The 26,100-nt window shown below is 34.9% G+C and overlaps 1 protein-coding gene across 1 annotated transcript in view; it reads left to right on the top strand.

Moving 5' to 3' along the window:
* The window catches only part of LOC121416204 (dmX-like protein 2), a 92,503-nt gene extending 69,673 nt beyond the window's left edge, over window positions 1-22,830 (top strand). The window contains 15 exon segments of the mRNA XM_041609696.1: window positions 455-688; window positions 1,481-1,662; window positions 2,422-2,701; window positions 3,486-3,690; window positions 4,311-4,431; window positions 4,903-5,019; window positions 9,581-9,619; window positions 13,620-13,747; window positions 14,829-15,000; window positions 16,902-16,962; window positions 17,764-17,894; window positions 18,437-18,517; window positions 19,266-19,410; window positions 20,437-20,654; window positions 21,442-22,830. Of these exon segments, the coding sequence (XP_041465630.1) occupies window positions 455-688; window positions 1,481-1,662; window positions 2,422-2,701; window positions 3,486-3,690; window positions 4,311-4,431; window positions 4,903-5,019; window positions 9,581-9,619; window positions 13,620-13,747; window positions 14,829-15,000; window positions 16,902-16,962; window positions 17,764-17,894; window positions 18,437-18,517; window positions 19,266-19,410; window positions 20,437-20,654; window positions 21,442-21,660 (2,333 nt within the window). The 3' untranslated portion in view covers window positions 21,661-22,830.
* The last annotated feature ends 3,270 nt before the right edge of the window (window positions 22,831-26,100 follow it).

The following is a 26,100-nucleotide window of genomic DNA, read 5'->3' on the forward strand; positions in this document are numbered from 1 at the left end:
AAAGTCTGATAGTTGGATACAAAAACCATCTTACTTTTGAACTGAATTAATCTTATACATGTAGTTCAATTTTGATTATTGTTGGGCATTGATCAGAATGTACTTTCAGCTGTAAACCATTTTTTCTTTGTCATTTGACGAAATTGCACCCATTTTTAGTTGTTTGGTATTTTCTATGCATTATGTGGGTTCTGATCCGCAGACTATTTTTTATGCTGTCTGGAATAAAGTATTATTAGATGTGAACTGTATTTCCAGCAAAATTAATGTTAAAATTAGCAATTTCATGCTTGGCATATAATCATGTAAAATATGTGCATCATCTGTCTTATGCCAAAAGAGCAATTACACTGTATCCTATAGGATTGTGTCAGAGATGTTACCCTTTACTGCGTAAAAAAATCATATCTTTTCCTATTATGTTTTAAAATTTTTGTTTCACTTCCCTCATTAGGCGTAGCAACTTACCAAGCACTCCTTGCCAGTGAGAGAGATGATGACATTCCTAGTCCTAACATCCAACTCTGTGAGGGTCTTATTGCTGTCTACATGAGCCTTCTTCTCCATGCACTCTCCAACAACAATGCAAATGAGCTCTTCAGGCTGGTTGCTCATGATCTCAACGGAAAGACATGGGCTTCTGTCTTTGGGGGCGGTGCTAAGGTGGTCGCCCAAGCTAAACTCCTAGGTAGGCATCCTTCTTCTTTTCATCTTGGTTATAAGGTTGTGCATTTTTTTTAATTGATTTTATACTTTGATATCGTATTGTTATTATCAATTGTTAAGATCACATGTGCTTGATCCTTATTATTCCTGTAATATTGAATTGCTGTAATCTTTATTGTTTTGAATAAAGAAATTTCTACACAATTATTTTGGTGATATTTTGAGGTAAAATGTTGTTTATCCTTTCAAGAAGACCACATTTTTTTTTAAATCATCATGCAAACCTATGTTGTGACTTTCACTGTGAAATGACCAATGAATACAAAATTTGACTTATCTTGTCTCCGAATTTCAGTAGATGCCTCTTATGTCTTGATGAAGAAATCTCTTTAAAATGGAACTAGAAATGTATGGAAATCAGACAGATAAGTTTCAAGTATATGGGAGAACACGTAACTCAATTGACTAACTCAAGCATTTAGACCAGTTTTGGATGTCTACAGCACAATTAAAAACAGATCAACATCCTATCAACTGTCCTCCTGAAGGGATTATTTGGTGAAAGTGAGATTTACCACAATCTTTGAACATGTAAAAACCTTTCATTCTGTGAAGTTTGATAGCCTAACAATCAACCCAATATGCCAGGTATTCAAAGCTTTGTTGAGGAATATGACAAACAATATTTGAGTTTTGGGTCATTTTGTTATAGACGATGACATCCACAAATGAAACAGTTCATGGAGTTCAGTTTGAATGTTTCCGTTTATGCACTTATTGTAGAAATTCATGATTTGTTCTGTCTATTCTGTAGCATCACACAGCTCATCGAGTGGTGACGAGGCCCTGGCCAAACAAAGGGATAGACTAGCCCTAAGACTAATGGGAAAAGCCAGCAGAGGAGGTAAATCGGCTGCAGCTACTGATGACAAACCAGTCCTGAGGGAACTCTTCGTACCTCCTGAAACAAGTCTGAGGGACTATTTTCTAGTGAAGGTAGGCCTTTTTCAGTTTTCTTCTGATTCTCCCTCCTCTCCTTCTTGATTCTCTTTTTCCTCCTCATCTGTATCTTCCTCTTTTTCTTATTCATCTAAATCATCTTCTTTTCTTTCTTCAGGGCAATTCCACAAAATATGAATGTCTGACCTCCTTGCATGTGTATCTGATTTCTGGCTGTTATGAAATATTATAATGCACTCAAAAGATGGTAACTTGAGCCAGTCATTAGGTAAAGTATGAATGGGTTACTGTGGGTCAGTCATGCAAGATAGATTATATATGTATGGAATTATTGTTCTATAAAGTATTGTTTTTCATTATTTCTTTTTCTTCCCCACACTTTCTTTTTCTCTTCTGTTCCCCTTTGTATTTCTTGCTCTTCTTACCTTGCCTTTGTTTATTTTGGTTTGAAAAAAGTACAGAGTACTGTAACACAAAGCAGAACAATTAATCATGAGATTAATTTCTACCATTGATCACGCACAATAATCAATTGTAGAAATCTGTCTCACAATCAATCACTAAGCTTTGTGTTGTGGGACCCAGATCTTGGTATCAATGCTACAGTAAATCCGAACTGATCGATGCATGTCATTGGTAATAAATGATAGTTTTGGTTGTCATTTTCACCGTTGTGACTGCACATAAGAGTTTTCTGTGTTCAACACCGATTTCCTTCATGCTAGTAAACAATGAAATTGTAGTCTACTATGTTAGTAAACGACTTTCTTTTTCTCATCTACCCATTTTGTTCAGCCTTACATTCCACCCAGCCAGGCTGGAACTGATTACGACTCCAACGCCAGCGACAGTTCAGATGATGAAGACCTTGATGCCTACATGGATGATGATTATGACGACACCGGACCGTTCTCATCCCGTGCATCCCGAAGGAAAAGAAACGTTCCTTTGCCAGGGGAAACGGAACATTCTGATGCCAATTCTTACAGCTGGTGCCTGATGCGTTATGCTGTGATTAAGCTAGTCATCAGTAAAATACAATCATTCCTTCCAATTGCTGGTATTGAATTAGCAGGTACATATATATTTATATTATAATTCAAAAGGAAATATATAATATATATCCTTCCGGTAGGAAGGAATTCCTTGAATGCTTGTTGCGCCCGATCAGGGTAGCCATGCTAAAGCCGGGGTAATAGTATGCAGCGCTTATAAACATTTGTATTAAGCGATAAATAAGTGTTGCTTATTATTATTATTATATATTCAAATCTAATCTTAGTTTGCCAAAGTCAGTTATTATCAACAGTGATGCTAATCATCAGATTTTCAATCAATTTTTTAGTGTGTGTGAAATGGAAATAAAAAACATCCAACAAGATCAGTGCTGTGAAGTAAAGGTATTTTCAAATAATGCATTATTTCATGGAAATGCGTGCACAGATTCAATAGTTGACTGTGATAAATTCAGCGGAATCCTTGGATTGCCGACAACTTTCATAAAAAGGGAATATTTCCTGAAAGTTAATCATCACTGATAGGTTGTCATTATATGACCATTATAATAATAACAGTTGGATACATAGTTTTCTCAGCCAATTCAAACCAAGGAAAATTCTCAGTCCCCTGTTGCACAAAAGTTACTATAATAGCAACTTTGCTATCCAATGGTAACTTCCCTGAAATATTTGATTCTGATTGGTTGATTAGCATCGGATGGCAAAGTTACTTTCATGCAATGGGGCCGTGATCTCTCAACTTGTCAGAAAACAAATGATAATGAAACACTTCTCAGATGGCCTGATAGACGTTTTTTAATTGTATGGCATTTTGTTTTTATCTTCATCCTCCTTATTCAGAGCTTCCTGTGGCATCGGCCATCTTGCATTCTGTTCTCAAGCTCTTGGAGCAATGGCAGCAGGCCTGTATGCGCAAGTTAGACTTGTTTGCCAGACCGCCTCCTGATTTTATCTCAGAGACCAGCGGTAGCAGCATGACTGGCCTGAGTGGACCGGCCATACTCAGATACAAAGGGCTGCTAGATCCTGCAAACACTCCTTTCAGGTGGGGTACCTATCTTGTGCTCCTGAAACAATAATTGATGTCTTCATTTTTCTGATAATATTGGGTTTTGATAGGATTTGGGGTTGAGAATAAAATGGGGAGGATGTGTTGAGATTAGTATTCAGGTTTTGAGCTTACCATTAGATTCTGTAAATTCAGGTGGGCTACCTGAAAATGGATCCTGCGATAATCTCAGCAAGTCAATAGTGAAATAGCAAGAAATTAACACAAATGATGACATGTGGGCATGTGTGTTTATCATATTCTAGACAAAGACATGTCTGACAATTTACCATCATTATCACTGCACAATTCTATAGAGTGTGCACATACGACAACTTCCTACATGTATATGCTGGTCTTAACTGAAATTATTTGTCTCCCCTTTGTGTATTGTATATGGTGTAATGCTCTCAAACTATCACAGTTGTAGTACTTCATGAAGTCAAGAAAATAGGGGGAAAATGCTGGTCGGGTATACATACATGTACAAGGGGGGGGGGGGTAATTACCCAGATACATAAACTTGGTCACCCTTTTTGTTGAACTCTTCGAACTAGTTTAGAATTCATTTTGTAACCATTACCACATTTATAATTGTCTTGTATATTTTTCTTTAGGAGTGACTCCAAAGCAACACTTCCTGCGAAGAGGCTGTGGAACTTCCTGGTGAGGCAGGAGATCATCCAGGATATCTTCATCCAGTATATCTTCAAGAAGGGCAATGTCATGGAAGATATGGTATTAACCAGCCTATCTTGATATCTCCAATAATATCCATATGATGGTTATTTTACATATTTATAAATGAAGTTGGCAGATATACTTTAAATGTAATTGTAAATTTGAACTCATGATGTCTCCTGGTCTTCAATGTTGCCTATGATGGTATTCTGTGATTTTAAAGATGTTTTAGAAATTGCTTAGAGATGTTTGATCAGTCCTTGATCTGTGTTATTGCAGAATGGAATGCTGCCACCATATGTTTTGTCACATTCTGTATATGATTCCACATTGCCGCTCTTCACTCTGATAAGGTGAATGGGTACCCAGTAAACTGGATGGTCCATTATCGAAATTGCAGAAACAGCATCTGGGGATCAAGGCTTGGTAATAATTGTGCACCTACATGTATGATTGTAATATTTCTACATGAACTTCTATTACTGGTATCATTATCATCTTGTGATTCATTCCATCTCTTCACACCAGCCTGACTCCTCCATGAGAAGCCCTAGCAGAAGCACCGGTTCTCTCCCTCAAGCAGCATCCCAAGCCAAGCTCATCCATAAAGAACAGGAGAAGATATCAGCTTTCTGCTTCAACCAGGTAACCAAACACCCCTTTATCAGGGACCAAGGGGTGCATTGTGACACTCCTTTAGAATTTGTTTGCGTGATCTTTAAGATACGTCATTAATAGTTTTGTTCCCCCTACTTAGTGGAGTTGCGAAATTAAGGAATGCATCCTTGCTCTTCTTAACATTGCCCTACCTAATTTTGGTGTGGATCTGTGCAAGCATTTGTTCCCAAGTTGATAGAGTTGGTAGACTATGGGGTGCATCATTGCCCCCTTTACTTAGAGATGCTGTAAATCTGTGCCAGCTTTTACCCCAAATATAGTAGAGTTAGCAAACCAAGGGGTACAACCTTGCACCCCATGAAAACCAAGGGGTACAAGCTTGTACCCTATGTTCACAAACATGATCACTTTTGAAAATGTTGTGAAGCTGGGCAAGCTTTATTCTTTAGTTGTTTGAGTCTGTAGGTAGTGGGGTGCATCCTTGCACTCCTTACCACTTAACCTTGCACACTTAATGACTTCAGCCTACTTTGGCTTTAGAGCTGGTAGATTCTTAGTAAGGTTTTGAGCCAAGAGTTCATCACTTTGCACACCTCTACAAGTCTATGGTAGCAATTATTGTATGCTAGATGCATTAACCCTGCTATCAGCAATTGTTGATATAAAAACATACATTTAGAAAGCTAAGAATAAACAAAATTACTAACATGGTGTCAGTTGAATGAATATCAAGCTATGAAACCAGACTACATCTTAAGCAAAAGAAAGAGATGTGATGTTACAATCAAGGCTCTACATTATTCATCATCAGATCTAAGGAAGAGAAGTTGTGTTCAACACAATTAAGATGAATGTTTGCATTGTAGGATGCATGAAAGTTTGGTTTGGATGCAGTGTGTTTGCTGGGGGTTGTTTACAGAGCAAAATGCTATTTCCTTGATGCATGTTGGGTTACTGCTTGTTGCAAAGAGCATGAAAAAGAATGCAAATCAAATTGCATATTGGTGCTGCTAATTTGATTAATGGGTGGGGACTGTATTTGAAACAGGGTTCTTGTGTAATGTCTTCCATTGTGTCATGAAAAGAAAACATTGAAATCTACTATACCCAAGTTGATAAAAACAAATCATTTATTTTTTTTCAGATAGAACTTTGTTTATGCAACTTGTACTGAAATCCCGTTTTATAGCATGAAGAATATGTTACTTTGTTAAAAGATTTGAGTTGATGCGTAGCTTTACAGCATGATAGTGGTTGTACATTTTTTATATACTAAAATCTGATGATGATGATGATATGCATACAAACCAATGTTGGGATATTTTCTTCAGATTTTAGACATTGGAAATTGACTCTCTGAGTATGTGAGAAGTAGGCCTGGAAAATTTCAGAAGTTTTTGCTTTTGACGTTATTACTAACCTTGGTATACTATGATCCCAGACACCCAATGCAGTGTTCGTATGTGAACCCACTGAAGTGATTTGTATTATTCCCCTTCTTGTGCCATGCTGATCAATCACAGGAACTGCTTTCTTCTCGAAGACACAGTCCTGTAAGTTACTCTGAGCTTCAGAGGGATTGTAACCAATACAAGCTGATAGATAGAATGCACTTTCATAGCAGTGTGACTTTGAAATAAAATCCATTATATAGAAATTGATATCAGACTACCTGAACCTGTACATGTATATGTACAGTACATTCTGATTTCTGTACTCTGAAAATATATATACATGTAGATTTCAGCTACATGTATTAGGCAAAAAGATGAGTTCAGGTCAGCCGTTGCTCAGGGCGGGCTTGTATTCTACTGGCTTAGAGAATAGGAATATTCATTTCGAATTTAATCAAAAAAAAATATTACCTGTATTTATTCTTTCTGTAGCATACTGGTAAAGTGACACATAATGTATCCTTAAAAAGAAGAAAAAAAAGTTTTTTTAATTTTGTTATTCATTGTCCAAAACTTTATTACTCTATTATAAAAGTTTATTAAGGCCTAATGAGATTTGAAAAATGATTGCACTGTAATTGAGCCATTAATGCTCTTAATTATTCTTGGAAATCAAATTTTCGTTTAAATATAAGAATATTCGTACATTGTTTGAGGTTACAATCCCAATAAGCTTGTGAGGAATTACACTTTATTTGCTCAGAACCTCAATGTTTCTTTGATTTTCATTTCCTTATGGACAAAGATTATATATATATATTTTATGTTGCAATTATTTTTGTCATGATTTGCTCTTTTAGTCCATCACTTTAGCTTGCGATTGCAGTGGTTTTATCTTAAGCACCTTCATTCGTTTTTACCTTTAAATTTATTTGCAGTTCAGGCTAATGTCTTGCATAATTAAAGTGAATTTAAATTATTAATTAATGCATGTTTTAGAAATCAAGATAAATTTGACAGTTTATACAATAAAGTTATAGCTTTGAATCAGATGTTTGGAGTTCAGTTGTGCACATTGTAGGATTATAACATCACATTAATTTAGGGCATTTGATTTAGATTAATGTCAACACTTGATTCAATTCATTCTGCAAGAATTGTTTTTTACTCGGTTTACAAAATACACATTGATATGTATCTATTTTCTTGATTTTGTTTAACACACTATTTGTCTTATGATTGTTTTGTTGAGAGATATTCAAGCTTTTCTTTCTCATGTTTGTACATTTTGAGCCTTTTCCACAAAAAACCCTTTCAGTCATATCAGGGTATTCTCTTTCTCCTTTTGTTTATTTCCTATTCAAAATTTAAAAAGTATGTTATGATTTTTTACCCGTGTAATGACTCATCTGATTAAAAAATAATAGAAAAAAAAGAATGTCAAAGATGCACTAGTTAGTATACAAAGAATCATTATGTGTACATTACATGTGTGTTTTCAAAGGTTATGAAAGGTTAGCAGAGGCTGGTTATCTTTTCATGATGCACTGTTCAAAGAATCTCCTTATTACTATGAACAATTACTGGTATACTGCTTGAATAATGGCATGAATAATATATTTCACATCCTTATTCTCCCTTATTCTAGTAAATAATCTGTCTAGCTTTTTGGAGATATTCATGATTAAGTGAAATTGTTTGTTTCATAATTTAATTAAAGCTTTGTTTTTATGTCTTATCCCATTTATGAATCAGACAAACTCTCTACTCTCAGGTTTATTTGTTATTTTGCATTGGAGAGTGATATTCTATATGAATAAAACCTGCTTACGAATAAGAAATATATAATTATTTATACAATCTTTCCCAAAAGCAGAAAAATAATTATTGCTCTGATTTTATTTTTTTTTAATATGAATTTGGGAAATTCTGAAGTTACAATTTTATTCTTTTAAAGTGTTCAGCTGAGAGTTATTTCTCATTTTATTATTTTTTTTCTGAAACTTTTCAATACAAGCTTTATGCACTTTACATGATAGTTAGATGTATTGAAGGAATACAGCTCCACTCATAAGTTTCATGCAGCAGAAACATTCCTTTTTTCTGGGCATCTTGACAACAGTTTTATACCAAACTTTTTCGATTTGGACCCGAGTATTTACCTACATGTATTTTGTGTTCAGTCAGTTGTATTAGCTTCTTACTGTTTTTCTTTCTTTCATTTTTTTTCCTGGGGGGGGGGGGCAGGATAGTGCAAAATATTTATTCACTATTTAGTTATAGAAACAGCTAATTCATGTAGTCAACACATACATCCTGTCCCCTAAAAAAAAAATTAAGATCATTTTTTTTGGGGGGCGGGGAATATTCATATGTTGTACCCGAGGGACAGTATGTGGAACATGTAATGAACTAGAGAGTTATGACAATTTCACGGTACCAACCCCTGTTCATTAATATTATATCATTACTCTAAATAGGACATCTTTTTTGTGTTACCTGCATGATTTAGGAATGGTAAACTGGCTGATTTTTTGCCTTTCTACATGTACAAAGTGTATCATACATGATTATGAAGTTGATTTTGATTTTACATGACTAAATATTTCTGTGCATGTGCTTGTTAAGTCGCTTTCTTTCCCCAACAAGTTGCTTTCTTTGATGATCAAGCTGACACAAGACAGCTTGACAGTAGCGTACAACGTAGGATTCTATTTGGTAAAACTATGAGTCTGGAATGCACAGTGAAAAAAGTCAAATGAAATGGTATACCTTCTGCAACTTTGAATTGATTGAAATTTGACTAAAATGGAACTATTGATTTACAGGTTATATATCCTACCCATGTATTGTCAATCTGTGTTAAAAATAAATCATTAATTTATTTTGAATTTCTCACCTACTTTTCCAACACATGCATGTTGAAATGATTTTTTTTTTACAGACTGTTCTTGCTGAGGGTCTTTAAAGATGGAATTCTTGTTAAGATGCATTTGAATAAGCTAATGCATTATTCTCAATTATTGAAAAATCAATGAAATATGATATTGCAAACATTTTTTGTTGCTGTTATTTGGCGGAGCTATATGTATGTTAAAAGTCATGTCTAGCAGTAAACTGTGTGTGCTGTTGTGTGACTTGCTGTGTTTTTTACCCCTATTTGGTCTCGCCTCCTCCCTCTCTTTCTTGACCAGGCTGACTGGAAGAACATTTCTATGAATGGAGAGTTTCAAGTATGTAGCATGTTTTTGTTTTGCATGACTGACCTCCAACCTCTAGCTGACCTCTGAACACTTGCCAACAGCTTTATGTGTTAACCCCTTTGGTGATGGGAGGGCTGTGCAAGAAGATATTAATAACTTTGTCTTGTGTATCATCTATTTTGTGCATGATTATGTTTAATTTAGCATTAATTTTTGTTCCTATGATTTCATATGGTGGCAGTGATTCTCCATTTTCCAAGAGTTAATAAAAAAGTAAAAAGTTCTATTTTCGGTTTCCCTAGACATTTATGGTTATTTTAGCCGAATAAATATTTCACAGTTTTACATTTTCTGTAGTCCTATTTATGAACTTCAGAAGTTGAAAGGGGTTGAATTCACAGTTTTTCTGCTTTAAGAATTGTTTGGATCAAAAGTGGACTTTGGTCTTTTCTGGAAATGCATCTTTATTTCAAATTCTGGAAATTTGTTTGTTATAGTTGGGCATTTTCACGGTAACTGACGTTACTTGGCACAATTTTACACACTTTTCAATGTGTGTATGACTATCTCTTAACAAGCGCAGCTGAATATATCCATATAAAAGCTGCGCTATATAAAGTAATGCTTATTATTATTATTATTAAGCAAACTCCCATCATTTGTTGTTTTAGAGATAATCGTACACACCATGAAAAGTGTGTAAAATTGTGCCGTGTAACGTCAGTTACCGTGAAAATGCCCAGTTGCATTTATCATGGAAAATCACTGGCCCCCAATTTTGTTTTATTTTAAGATACATGCAGCATTGTATTCCATTCCAATAGGTAATGATGCAGAAGATTGATTCATCATAGATCTTCTAGAAGATGAGACTACAGTGTTCTTCATCCTTCATATTTAACGAGCAACTATAATTCTAACCGAAATTTATATATGTATAATGCCAAGACAATGTTACATCACTAGCTACATGTGCATGTAGTATGATGATGTGTTTACTTTTTTCTTTCTTTTTTTAATTAATCCATATACATTTTTGTCTCGCCTGCATAGCAGAGAGAGACTATAGGCGCCGCTTTTGCGACGGCGGCTTCGTTACCATTGAAATCTTAACCAAGGTTAAGTTTTTTTAAATGTCATCATAACTTCTAAAGTATGTGGATCTAGTTCATGAAACTTAAATATAAGAGCAATGAAGTATCCCTGGACATCTTGTGCGAGTTTCAGGTAACATTACCTACGTCAAAGGTCATTTAGGGTCAACGAACTTTGATAATGTTGGGTGTATTGGTGGAATTGTCATCATAACTTTAGAGTTTATAGATCTAGTTCATGAAACTTAGGACATAAGAGTAACCATGTATCCCTGAATATCTTGTGCTTGTTTCTGGTCACATGACCAAAATCAAAGGTCATTTAGGGTCAATGAACTTTGGCCATGTTGGGGGTATTTGTTGGATTTGCATCGTAACTTAAAAAGTTTATGGATCTACACATGTAGTTCATGAAACATAGACATAAGGGTAATCAAGTATGAATGATTGTTTTGCACATGTTCTACATATGTAGGTCACATGATCAAGGTCAAAGGTCATGTTGGGTCAATGGACATAGTATTTTATTATCATATGAGTGTTTACTTTTGTGAATAATTATTTAATAGCTGTTTTCAAAGTCAGCACTGCTGTTTTATCGAATGGCGTAATGCAGGCGAGACAGCTAGAGGCATTCGACTTGTTAACTATATAGCTCTACAAAAAATGCGTCTACTATTTGATTTGTCTTTCTGGGATATTGAAGGCACTTACTTGCAAATTAAATAGTTGGAACTATGTAGATAGCGTTTTCCTTTAAAAATTATGGCATGGAGAGTAAAACGTTTGACAACTCTGTCCAACTAGTGCATTTTTTTGTTAGAATGAGCATAAATTACATGTAGATTAGGTTTATGTAGTATTACAGATTAGAACATTGATGCAAAGAATCAACACCGTTAACATAAAATATCTACACTACAGTATTATAGTAATTGTAGATTATTCAGGAATTTTGGCAAATTTCATGCAAAATGTTTGTCATTGTAGTATTTCATGTAAACTAGCTAAGAGAAACAAATGTGTTATATGTGCATTGATATTACCAGTATGGTCATTGCTCTCTCGGTGAGATCAATTTATACAGTAGCCATGAGCCAGATCTGTTTCTGTTACACTTGAAAAAAAAATGCAATCACTGTTAGAAAATTTACCCCCCCCCCCCTTTGCTCTTCCGCAGATAAGTTTAAAGTGCCCCTAATGCCATATTTTCATCAAATTCTATTCTGGTATCAATTATTCCTATGATGTAAAACATAGTTTTCTTTATAAATATTACCTGTAGCTTGAATATCATAATATAATAATTTTCTTTTCTTTAACTTTTGTGCACATGTACATGCCTTTCAGCTTGATATATTTTATAGTAGTTGTTAATTATCTCAGTTTATTTAAATCCAATAATCTTTTCAAAACTTGGCTGCTAGGATTTTACCCGAACAAAAAGACATGAATCTGTACATCTGTTTTAAGATCTTTGCATTGGTTGCCGGTCAGTTCACGTATTAAGTTCAAGATTTTGCTACTCTCTTTTCAGTGTCTTCGTCAAATGGCTCGATCTTATCTGTCTCAGTTACTTGTAAAATATGAACCTGTTCAAAATCTAAGATAAGGATTTATATAATATAATCTGTCAAGACAAAGTTTTATGGTGAACGGGGGTTTGTGCATGCAGCGCCGGAACTCTGGAATAGTATCCCACACAATTAATGGCAAGTTGATACGCTTGAGCAATTTAAATCTGCCATGAAAACATAATTTATGTAACTGATAATAATATCATCATAGCATTACCAGCAGCTTTCCCTCATCTTTTCTTCTTTATCCTAATAATGCGGAATGAGACCTTTGTAAGGTGTAATGCGCTACAAAAACTGTTCTATTATTAATATTATTATTATTATTGTTTTCATAAAACTTGTCCAAGCTTTCATAAACTAACTCAACACTTCATTGTACATACTAGTATCTTTGATTGCGTTTTCGATTAACAAGCAGAAATAAAAATTTATTTGAATCATACTGTATATAATGCACATGTACATTCAGTAGCTATTTGAAAAATGCGTACATGCATTTGCTAACCAGTAAGCTTAGTAAAGCTTATTAACATTATTAATAATAACAAGTGTATCAATCTTGCTTTCATAAGTCAGCAGTGCGCATGCTCTTCTCTTAAATTTGTAAAGATAAACAATATTAACTATATCATTTAAACAAGTTGCAATTTATTCTATTAAAAAAAAAATTCAGATAGTACAATTTCGATAAACAGTTATTTTCTGAAAATATTACTTAATACTAATAGTCAAAGTAATGAAATAAAAAACAAAATAATAAATCAAAATATCTGATGTACTTTGTATCCCAATATTGACCCATACATTTACAGGGTCACTCGTTTCTAAAAAGATCCTGACACTTGCATGTATACACCAGCAAATACTTGTGATTACATGGACATGTATTGGCTAAATTATCTGTGTTACTTTATGATTAATTCCTTGAATGCATGAGCGCTGAAAGGCAGCTCGAGCTAAAGCTGGGGTAATAATAACATCGCGCCTAGGAAAAGATTATTTCTAGATAGATGGTGCTACATGTATATAAATGCCTATTATTATTATTATTATCATTATTATTATTATTATTACTATTATTATTATTATCATGATAGAAGCCATACATCTTTGTGAAGCACTTGTCCAAATGAATCTATTAACTTGTACAGTGTAAACCAATATTGACATGAATGTCTTACTAATTGCGATCAAAGCAACTGTACATGTAGATGTATACAATGTTGTGTGATAGTCACGCTACATGTGCAGGTGTATTCTGCGATTTCTAGACTCCAATGATACCTTGACCAGTAATGGGGAATATTATAAATCATTTCAAGGATTAATGCACTTTTACCTGTTCTCTCAATTCAGTCTAATCCATCCAGCGTAGTTGTGTCCACTCACCGTGGTCTCCTAGAGTTGGACATCTCTCTCCTACTTACTCCGGACAACTCCTATTGGCTGGACGATGAAGATGGTGGTGACCAACAGATGAAAGGGTCAGTTTAGGATTGTGCATCTTACTGTTTAATCTCCTCTGTACTTTAAGATACTGCCTAACACCCCTTACAGGGGGCAGACTTGCAGAATAGGGTGAACTAATATTCATCACAAAGAGATAGAGAGGGAGAGAGATTGACAAAGATGGTGGGGTACATTGTTTTTTACTTACAGTAATTGTGATTCTCAACTTTCTTCATCAAGAATTTTTTTTAAACATATCACACATTGTTAACAATGATACCTGTAGAATTTCATCTATTTGATGAAGATGAAAAGGGTCATGTAGATAATAAAGTGCTGTGCTGGAAATCGAACCTTAGATTGTTATATGTGTGGTCAAAGGCACCACATGGCCACTTCACCTTCATTTGGTCAATTCTCTTTTCAAAAAATTATTTTCTGTCCTTGATAAGTAAATTCCAAATTTATTTATTTCTCGTGTGGCATACAGTAAGAATGCTATTCCCAATCTGAGGATTACTTCATACATGTAAGTATTAAAGCAGAAAAAACATTTTTGGCAAAAAGAAGCTGCTGAAAACTGCTTGTCTAAAAAAAAAGAGCCAATGGAGTAAATTAGAGAGTCAAGAGGCGCCTAAGCTTTCGATCCTAGCAGAATCTTCTTCGGAGGCAAAATGACAAACGTATAAACTGGAACAACCATAATATAGACCACAGGCATTCAACAGCAACACTAGAAACAAGGAGACAAAAGGGGCATTAGTGAGAAGAGATGACCAATCAGGTTAATGAAGGGGATGAAAGAAAAGGAGTAGGCAGACACAAAGGGAAGTTAGTGTAAGTAAGGCCAAAGAAAGACCTCAAGCTGAGAGAGATTAAGATATGTGGCAGGCAACATCAAACAGGATCTGGAACAAAACAGTGATAAAGGGTATGAGGAAGAGATGAATAACAAGAGAATTAGTGAGAGGTGGGTCAAACAGGTAACACAGAAAGGCATAATAAACTGATGCATAAGAGTGGGGAAAAAAGGGAAAGAATTTTTTTCTAATATTGAGCTATTTTTCCTGTATTGAGGTTTTTTATATGTTTCTCTCTGGTAAATATGGAAAACAGAAAGAATTCCCAGATGGAGGATGAATTCTTGATGGTACAGCCAACCAGCATCCCATCTCCACGCTTGAGCAAGTCATCATCCGTTCCATTCATCCAGCTCCCTCCCGGTGGTTTCAACCCAGCCTTCCCATCAGACTCTACTCCAGCACAGACGGGTAGAAGCACACATGTGGTGAGTTAAATGAATGCTGCCCTCAACGTCCAAGTAAAAGGTTACGATGAAGGTTTTCTCAGCAATACAACTGAGAATAATTTCAGATAGCTGAGAGTGATACATGTACATGTATATCTGTGTGTAATATAAAGACATATTACTGCTGGGGGCAACACATCCTTGTATCTTAAACAGAGTTGCTAATTTTCCGGATTTTTCCGGAATTCCGGATTTTTTCCTTTGCTGAAAAATATTCCGGAAAAAAAAATCGATTGTCAAAGTGAAATCCGTAAAAATTTCCCCTCCAAATCTTGTCACGGAGTTCGCTACGGAGAGCGCAATTTCAATTTTGGATGGCCAATTTGCGCAGACGGAAAATTATTAGCGTTGTGCGCAGCATGAAGTTTAGCTGTTATACTGTACTTGCACGGTACGCGCGAGCAATACATTGTAGCAGTTGCAAACGCCGCCCTATACCCTGCAGGGATACGGGTGTCAGCGCTATCCCAGTCGGGCGATCGCCCGGTAGAACCGCTCGAAGCACGGCCCGGTGTGGCTGCAATTGCCTGCTGCTGCGTGAGTGATTGGTTGTCTGCCGCGGGATTTCAGCTGAAAACCTATTTGCTACCATGAAATATGTGTTCTCTGGTGCGTATTCATCAATTCATATGTGTGAACTATCCATCATTTTGATAGAAATTGTGATTTATGGATTTTCAATAGTATATTGAGTGGTTGTATTACCGACCGGCCTTGTATTACCGAACGTGCGCATCGTACGCGTCAGAAAATAATTTCATACGCTCAATTCTTTGCAACATCCTTCCAAAGAGAACTTGAATAGAAAGATGATGAAAAATGGTCAAAACACATTTTCAAAGTCTTAATATTCTAAAAATAATAAAATAAGGTCAAAATAGCTCATCAGTGATTTTGTTGATTTCTCAACTTTTCCCACTGAAAACACACGTTCGGTAATACGACACCTTTTTCAGGTGACCAAAATATTTCACATCCGAAGAGGGGTCCGATTGGAAGCTAATATCATCAAAAGGAAAAACGATTTCGGCAAATTTTTTACATATTTATATTTTGTAGGTAATTGTGTATTTATGGTGAAAGTTTGGTGAATTTTATGAGAATAATATTTTTGAAATGATTGAATTCATGAAAAGTGTTCGGTAATACGATCCACTACCATATAGGATTGTCTTGTTGATGAGTACAGTGAGTGAAAAAGGGCACCCCAGCTGCTACATACACCCGTCCCGAGTCGCACCCATTGGCCGCAGCATATTAACCCGCAGCAGGTTAACCCGTACCGTAATGAGTACGGGTTACATGATTTTTTTTTTTGAGCACCTTTCTTGCCTATGATATGAAGTTTATTATGTCATTAATTATTTGTTATGTACTACTGTAGATTAATGATTTCAGCCCTCTAAAGAATAAGAAAACGTTCCAGCTTCAGGGGGCTTCGCCCTTGACCCCGCCAGGGGCCCTGGACCCCCGGCCTGGGTTTTCAGGATTTTTTTGAGCTATCAGTTAGCATCTCTGCTTAAAACAATTACCATAATTGTTCAGGAGAGTGAAAAAAAACCCTGGATGCCATAACACTGTATCCAATGAGTTAGACTCTGTTTTGACATGACATAGTGCTTTATTATAGGGAGCCTGAGATTGTGGAGTAATTCATTTTGAAAAAAATGAGATTTTACCAAACTTTGAGTTATCCCTGCAGTAATATTTTAACATTTTTTGTGTATGAAAAGAAGGTTTTGTAACTTAGTTACATGTGTGGGTATATCTCCAATTCACACCTCTATTTAATAGCAGTATAGGAATGTAATTAAGTTAGAAACTGAATTTTATCAGTAATTGCATTTAATATAATGTAATAGTTCTTATCTCTTTAACAGATTACTCATCGTCCATTGTACCACATCAGAAAGCTTTCTGCTCATCCCAATCTACCATACTGTAAGTACATCTTCAAGAGCACATTTCTAAACCGTACCACATCCATTATTTATAAAAGAATTAGATATTATCATCAGACTTTTATTCATGAGGCTTTCTTTGAAAATGAAAGGTTTATTTCAATTTTGAGAGAAAATGTTTTCTATTTGATCTCCTTTTCATGGACTGTTTGTTCTATAAATATTAAACAAAAACATTCTCTCTTTGAAGTAACAAAAAAAACATGTTTTATCTTAAAATCAAGGTACTCATTTCTCATATTGTCTGGATTCAAGGTTTTGTGATTTACCGGTATTCAAAATTTCCATGGAACATTTCACTCACAACTGTTGCCGAAACTCTTTCTTTTGATTTCCTGGAAGCAAATTTGTCATTGAAAATCATTGATAAGATGCTCCATTGGTCAGACGATTGGGACCAGGGGGGGGGGGCATTTCATCAGCCTTTTTTTGACCGGCATGTTGTCAGATCTGACAACTTTCCTTGATTTTGATTGGCTGAGAGGCACTGTCACTAAGGTAACTGTCAGATAAAAAGGGACTTGTCCGATGAGTCCTTTCATGAAACGCTCCCCTGTTGCACAGACGTTATTGCACTACTTTGGTAACTTTGCTATTTGGTGGCTACATGTACTTCCATAAAAACCTTTATTTTCATCATTATTCAGCATTGTCACCATAATATCAGGTGTTAATAACTTTGATGAAATTGGCTTCAGAACCATTCTAAAATCAAGTGAAAGATTACCATGATGTGTACCATTTTAATCATATCATATGATATTTTGTTGTATTTAACCAGATCTCAGTGGGTCTAATGATGGTAGCGTTCACATGTGGGAATGGGGTCATTCTCAGAAGCTCTACACCCACAGGACTCCTGGTCAGTTCCCAAAGGTCACTCAGATTAATTTCAATGACCAGGGTAACAAGGTAAGTCATTCTTAGAAGAATCGGACAAACTATACAACCTCTTTCATTTTCAGGAAGACACTCCTGAAGATACAAAACACAGCATGAAAATGATGTATTAGATTTTTAATAATTGTGTGTGTTACATGTATGCATATGTAAATCCTTATTCTGCTTTTAGAAATGTATGCAGCATACATGTACATGAAGTTTGAGCTGTGAATCTTCTATTTGTAAGAAACAGAATTTTTCATTCAAATTTTACTAAAGAACAGACTACTATTTAATGTACAAGCTTCTCTTTAATCATAAAATTGTGCAGCTCTTGAATTAAGAAAATAAATGATTGTAAAAGTGTAAACATATCTGTTCTTTTTATAATTAATTAAAATGATTGCCTTATTTAATATTTCCAAGTGCTGATAAACTTTGTAGACATAGATATGAATTGTTTTTAATTCTGTTGATTTCTGGAGTCATTGTAATGAGACTGTTTGAATTGTTTGTAATGAAGTCTTGTAACCATTGTAAATGGACTGTATGATTTTTTTTTTTTCATTCAGTTTGGAGTATGTGATGATGGAGGTCAGCTTGCTCTGTGGCAAGTTGGAATGAACTCACCAGCAGCAACCAAACCATTCTGGGTAAGATTACAACTCATCTACTATTATACTGTACATGTAGAGAGATATATTGTAAAAGGGGAATTTGGGAAAAGTAAAGGTCAGCATGGCTTTCTTATTTTGTGATTTTCATCTGAAAGATTAGCTCTTGTGTCCTGAGGTTTGATTAGAGAAGAAAAGTGTTAAAAACAATCAGGAAATGATGATTAGAATGTACACAACATTTTGATGTATGCCATAATAGTGTGAGATTATCAAAATAACCAGAATAAAGCAAATTTTGCTGAGAGTCTCAAGCGCTACAGACAGAAATGTGTGTATGGGACTTTACATAATTTTTCGACCCAAGTTATTCTAGGGGTATTTTTATTTTTGTTTTAGGGCATCGGAGATCAATCCTTTGCAATGTACCTTTTTACTTTTATATTCTTTAAATCAACATGACTCTTTGACTGTTCTTATTGTTCAACTGGTCAAATGTTACCACTGATGAAAGGTCAGCATGTATATCTAGTGAGGCAATTTGGGAAGCACTTTGTAATTAATTGCAAGGAAAAACCACTATGCCAAATATTCAATGGAGTGGACTGGAAAGACTTTGAAAGTTGAGATTCCCTGTAACAAAATGTTTCTGTGTCACCTGACCAAAATGTCAAATCCTTCAAGGACTGCTTGTCTTTGGGCTAAGAATTGTACTAAAACCCTCGTCCAACCACTTAATCCTTCATCTGTGTCTTCCTCTTTGTATCTTTCAATTCCATCCATTCAGAGCATGGCCTGTCACAACAAGACAGCGTATGACTTTGCCTTCCTTGGATCATCAAGTCTGTTGGTGACATCAGGGGTCTCTACAGACAGCAAGAATGTTTGTCTCTGGGATACACTGCTACCTTTCAGGAAGTGTATGGTACATGGTAAGTTTCACAAGCATGGTCTAATACAGTCAACGGCAACATTTACAAGAATGTTTGTCTCTGGGATACACTGCTACCTTTCAGGAAGTGCATGGTACATGGTAAGTTTCACAAGCATGGTCTAATACAGTCAACGGCAACATTTACAAGAATGTTTGTCTCTGGGATACACTGCTACCTTTCAGGAAGTGCATGGTACATGGTAAGTTTCACAAGCATGGTCTAATACAGTCAACGGCAACATTTACAAGAATGTTTGTCTCTGGGATACACTGCTACCTTTCAGGAAGTGCATGGTACATGGTAAGTTTCACAAGCATGGTCTAATACAGTCAACGGCAACATTTACAAGAATGTTTGTCTCTGGGATACACTGCTACCTTTCAGGAAGTGCATGGTACATGGTAAATTTCACAAGCATGGTCTAATACAGTCAACGGCAACATTTACAAGAATGTTTGTCTCTGGGATACACTGCTACCTTTCAGGAAGTGTATGGTACGTGGTAAGTTTCACAAGCATGGTCTAATACAGTCAACAGCATCCTTTACTGTATATTGTTAAGAACCGTGGGGGTCATTTCATGAAGCTGTTTGTAAGTTACGAATGACATTATGAATGATACGACTGGTGGCTCTTCCTTATGATCTGTCAATCACTGTTGCTGACTGAGCACCGAAGATACATGTTCCAATCATTCACAAAGTCTTCCAGTCAGCTTTATTTAAGAATGAAATATCAACCATTTTGCTGTATGAGAAAAAAAGCAAGTACCCTGTAATATGAAGAAATAATTCAATAATAATGGTAAAGATTTGATATAGACTTGATATTACTATAAATAGCTAAAGGAATCATATTTTTCCAGTTACAGTTCCCAGATTTAATAAAATACTTACAAAGCAGAATACTGTTATGAAGAAAAAAGATTAATACAAAAAGCATTACAGGAAAAAAAATGTTGGAAAAAAAGAGGTTAAGTATGGCTAACAAAGCATTTCTGTTTATATTCCCACCCATTCTCAGGATTCTCATGCCATGAAGGAGGTGTACCATCAGTGTTGTATTGCCCACGTCAACAGACCATCATCGCTGGTAGTAAGAAAGGAGAAGTTAGTATCTTTGACATTAGGCAAAGGAAGCTAAGACACACCTTCCAAGCTCATGAGTCTAGCATCAAGACACTCTGTGTTGATCCTATGGAGGAGTTCTTTGTGACAGGATCAGCAGAAGGCAATATCAAGGTATGAGATTTGGAATGTTGAGTTATTTTCTTATGAAAAAAGTAAATCTTTGCAATGATCATGCCCTGTAATATGTCGGATGGTTATGAGAATGAAAAGATATTGTTGATGGGGTCAAATCTGCTATTACATTCTAACATTCAGGCAAAGACCTTATTCAGGTCAAGGGCTCTGTACGATAGAGATATTAACAAAAATTAACAAAAGAAAAGAGCAATCAGGTTTTTATATAGTTTGTCATCAATATTGTTACATACAATTGATTGTATCTTTTGTGTTTGAGGGTTCAGACTTTAGGGTTTAATGATTTTAGACCTTTCAAGTAGTGCAGGTTATAGATTGTACAGAATGTAATTCATTCTGGGTTATATTGCAACCTTCTCATCAATCATGTCCCACATGGTATGTGTTGAATATAAAGAACATTGTTAGCTGGTCATCAGGTTGTCACTGTGGCTATGGCTACTGCAAAGGGCAAAATGAAGTCTCAAAGTGGGCCTTGACAGTCCTTGTTGAAGAGATAAGTTATAATAGGACGTCATGCCGAATTAAAAAAAAAATCATATTCTTCATCCCCCTGTTGCATCCTTCTCACTGTTCTACATGAATATATGAACCTCTTTCTCATCCATCCTCCCCTGCATTTCTATAATTCCTCCACCTCTGTATCTGGCAATCTCTAATCTCCTTCTTTTCCTTTGTCTGTTTTTCCCCATCTCATCCTCCTCTATACTTACAATACAACATCCTTTATACTACTCTCTTTCATGCTCATCTCTTTATTTAGGTATGGTCACTGTCGGTTCATAGCCTCCTTCACTACTTCCCAGGCCAGCACACCAGGGGTAACTTCTTCCGCCAGTCTGGTAATGGCGTGGTCCAACTGGCCCTCCTGCCACCCAACAACCTGTACTCCTGCGGTGCCGATGGCACCATGAAATGGCGCAGCCTGAACATATCAAGTAATCCAACATCAACTAGAAGTACCTCATCCATCCATGCTTGAACAATGTTTTATTTGCTTCACTGACGATAACAGCATGTGACCAGGGTCATGATGGGTGTATTTTGTCCTGGACAAAAGAATGTTCTGCCAAACTTCGAAGGTGTCAATGATGTTGGGAGGTGTAAGTACAATCCTAGTTCAAACTGTGATGGAATGTCAAAGGTCAGTTTCAACCAATAAGCAGTGGTGCCGATATGTAGCATTAATGGTGAATAATGACAGTTTTATGTGAGAAGCAGTCCTACAAGGTTCTGCTCCTGACATTGATATTGGCTTTCTTCATTGCACAAAGGGGGCAGAATGTGTAAGTAACAGCTGAAGGAGATATACAGGCTTGTCATCCCATACTTCAAATTGTTTATATGAAACTGTAATCATGATCATGTCTACAATACCTGCCCAGAAGATTACAGGCTTATCATGCTTGTGCCTATGCTTTTATTGAAGGATTGTACCATGAGAAATGCAAGCCAAAGTCTATGTTAGTGGAGATCACTTTATGCGGAGGCATGAAGGTACCCGTAATGAAAATGAATAAAATTATTTAAATACCTTCCTACTAGATATTTGTCACTTTTCATGATATTTCCGTTTTCTCTTAAATCAAATTAAAATGAGAAAAAGAAAGGAATAAATGAAGCAAAAAAAGGCCAATAGAATTGAAAATTCGTTATGACGCATGCTGTTCATTTTACCTCCTGTAATAACTTTTTTTGTATTCCAAAAATGTAATTTGTCAGAAATGAAGGAGGCCTTCGCTCCCTTCAAAGTCTTAAGATTTTTTTAGCTATATTTTTTGTTAATTTGACAAAAGAAATATGTGAAATTGAACTACTTTGATATACAATAAGCATTAAAAATCCTCATTTTGATGCATAGATTTTATTGCATTCAAACGGAGATAAATCTTAAGCGATAAATGTATGTTGTGAAGGGGTCAGAGATTTGCGTAAATAGAAAACATAAAATTGTTATATGTATTATATATACATGTATATGTGGATGAATATTGTTATGTTCAAAAAGATATAGTACTAATCTATGCAAAGCAAAATGATTGTTTATGTTACAAAATAATAAAATTAAAATGTGTTTGTGTGTATTTTATGTACATATCACCATGAAACAATGGGGTGTGTATATTTATAGCCATATATCTGTTAATATATCCATAATTCTATATAAAAAACGTAATCAGTATTTTTGTGATTGACTGCATTGCCAGTCAGAATGTAATGAAAAATAGCTTATGATGCCAAAGGGATCGATTAAAATTACTTATGTATAATACAAAGTCAATGTACCATATACCATTGTATCTGGACATCTCCATTTTGTCATGTTTGTGGATTATTTGCTGCATTTGTGAGAAAGTGAATGAAATTGGACAAAAGCTATATTAACACGTGAAATATATGGTCAAAGTAATATACTATTATGCATTTGCCTGGCAATACCTATCTGTACTTTTAGTTATGAAGACAAACAGTAATGATCATGTGTACATGTGATATTTTTTATTTCTAAATTATGTACATGTATCTATAGGATAGCATTTTCCATGAGGCATCACTTACATTGTCAGAGCTCTGTAACATGAAAGTGATCAAGTGTGAAACCTGCACTGGCCAATCAAAATCATTGTTGCATGCAACATTGTTCCAGAGACTTGTCAGTAACCAATCAGAATGGTTGTTTCAATGTTTCTTTTAACCCTAAACCTTTGTGATATGGGGTCTTAAGTCTCCTGCATACAAGGAACAAATTTCAAATTTAGAGTGATATTTGTAGCCTTGTTGACCCCCTCCACTATATCTAATCCTGAATGTCATATAATAGCAATGGAAGTAAGAGTATAGTCAAGTAATGACATACTAGTTTTTCGTCTTCTGTAATAAATCACATACATGTATATTCCATGTAGAAAGCAGTGTTTTAAACTGGATGTTAGTGCCCCATTCAAGATTGTAAGAAAGCCGAGATAAATTTGCTTATTTGTTAATTCTCTTGTACTCCATGTACATATTTAATCATACAAATCACATTAAAAGAGGTTTCTTTATTTTTGACGAAAAATGACGGATGATCACAAATCACTCTATTTTAGGCTATTTTTAAAGAGATTTCTTGTTGGTGAATACTGAATATACCCTTATTTGATCTCTACCTTTGTATCTCATTCCTAAAACTACTTGTATAAATGGTAGTTACATAATTTTTTATCTTAATTGATAAAAAGCAAACTCATATATGTATAGATATAACTACGTACAAATATTACTTGATTAATATAGGCCTAGGGATTGATTGATATGTTCTACTATTCATAGTTGTAGCAGGGTAATTTGCTTTAAAGTTGTAGGCATATTGATGTTGAGCTAATGACCCCTCAAGATCCATATCTGAAATCAATGTAATGAAGGTAAATGTCAAATTGTCCAGTCTTTCATCATCTAAACATTCAAATAGACATTCATGTCATTTACGTGTATGTATTTGTCTCTTTTTGTTCATTACAATGTACATGTAGGCACATTGTTCTTCATCTTTTGTGTGTGTGTTTATTTACTGCCATTTTAGATCAAATTGTTCTGATGGTGTATCATTCTTCTCCGATGTAAAATGTACCGTTTTGTCAGCGGAAGATAATTGTCATGCCATTCCCATAGAAATTCATTATGCATTCATTACAGCATTTCCATGTTACTGTTGGTGTACTATATCAGATAATGATTTATTGTCATTTTATATCCATTATAAAGTCAGCTCAAGACCTGTTTAGACTGATTATTTATCATGAGCTTGTTTCATTGACCGAATATACCTTATATTTTGTTTGAAGTCATACAATTCCTGTTGATGTGATGTAACTTTATTAGCTGATTATGAGTAAAGTGCATTTTCATTATATATTCTGTCCTATGATTAAAGCTGTGTGAGGAATATATTCATTTTGTTGTAAATCTATTATTGAGAGATTATATGGTTATATTCTGTGCAATTTTTATTTGTGATTCCAGAAAGGTTCAGGACATTATGTTTGTGTTCATCTTATGAGTGAAATCTATGCTTGTTTTTTTTTAAGCCAATGTTCTATTAATATTCTGTTACCATTTGAAGTATTACTTTGACATTAGGCCTATCAACTCAGTTTTCAGTTATATATCCCTGCTGCATAGAGCCTCTTGGATGTTTTGAAACAAAAGCAAGGAATTTGTTTTTGTTTCAATTTTGTTTTCCTTTTCCCTCTCCAGAGTGTACAAAGCTATTTTAACTGCTGTATTTTAATTGTCAGATTTATTATGTTCATTAAATGTTTTAGTTATACAGCATTAGTGACATGTTGAAGCTTGAAGGTTTTCTGATGGACTTAAGTTGAAATACAAACTATATATCAACAAGTGGTTTCAGAATCTGATCTAGTTTAAGGTATCCATATAATAAGCAATATCATGATGATAGTAAATTCTTTCATCCCCCTGTTTTAGATATGTTGCTGTTTATTATTTATTTTACTAACAAATGTTGTCACATTGAAAAAAAAAGATTGATTTAATAAGTCAAATAAAAATAAAGAAATTAAAATAATGTTCCTTACATGACATGCATGTATACACAAGTTTGTTTGTTTTTATTCCATTTATTTTACATGTATGATTTATCAGAATGTATAACTATGATATATGTAGTTATGTCTTCCCTGTCCTTTATTGCAAACCTTAGATATGTTGACATGATTTTGATCAGGATCTCTAGAAGTAACATAACCTTGAGTGATGGGACAGTATTCCCAGCCAATCTCAATAGATCATTTTATAACTGGTACATATTAATGAAACTTTGGTTCAAAAACTCAGTTCAGCTGTTATGTCAAAATTGTCTAAATTGGGAGTAATCAGTTTGGATGTACACAGTGGTTCTTTTTTTCCAATGAAAATGGAGTATTCATTCTTGTCAGGGTGAATTTAACTATGTACATGTAAGGTCAAAAAACAGTTACATTTAAAGGGTGGCTCAGACAACATTTTTATGTACTTCATCCAACAGTGTAAAGCATACTTCATTCTTCCATTTACATTCTGTACCAGGGGGGATAATGGTGATTTGGCTCTTGTTTTACAATAAAAGCATGCTTCAATCGGAATTTAGCTATTATTTTCTTATTTTAGTATTTAAGTTAATAATACGTATAATTTGGGGTTGATTTGCTGAAGAAACATTTCGCAAAAAGGCAAGTTATTGCTATATTTTGGGCAATTGTTTTGTTTCTTCATGAGTTCTATACATGATGTACGTATAGACTAACCTGTCAAACATCACTCATTACGTATAAAAGTGATTTCATCACTCAAATAACGGCTTTTAGTCGCATGCATATTTGTGAAAATCGCACCCCACCCCAGCTTTCTTTAATATATTTCATCCATTGGTATCTATTAC

This window comes from Lytechinus variegatus, chromosome 5 (assembly GCF_018143015.1).
Source record: "Lytechinus variegatus isolate NC3 chromosome 5, Lvar_3.0, whole genome shotgun sequence".
Lineage (NCBI taxonomy): Eukaryota > Metazoa > Echinodermata > Echinoidea > Temnopleuroida > Toxopneustidae > Lytechinus > Lytechinus variegatus.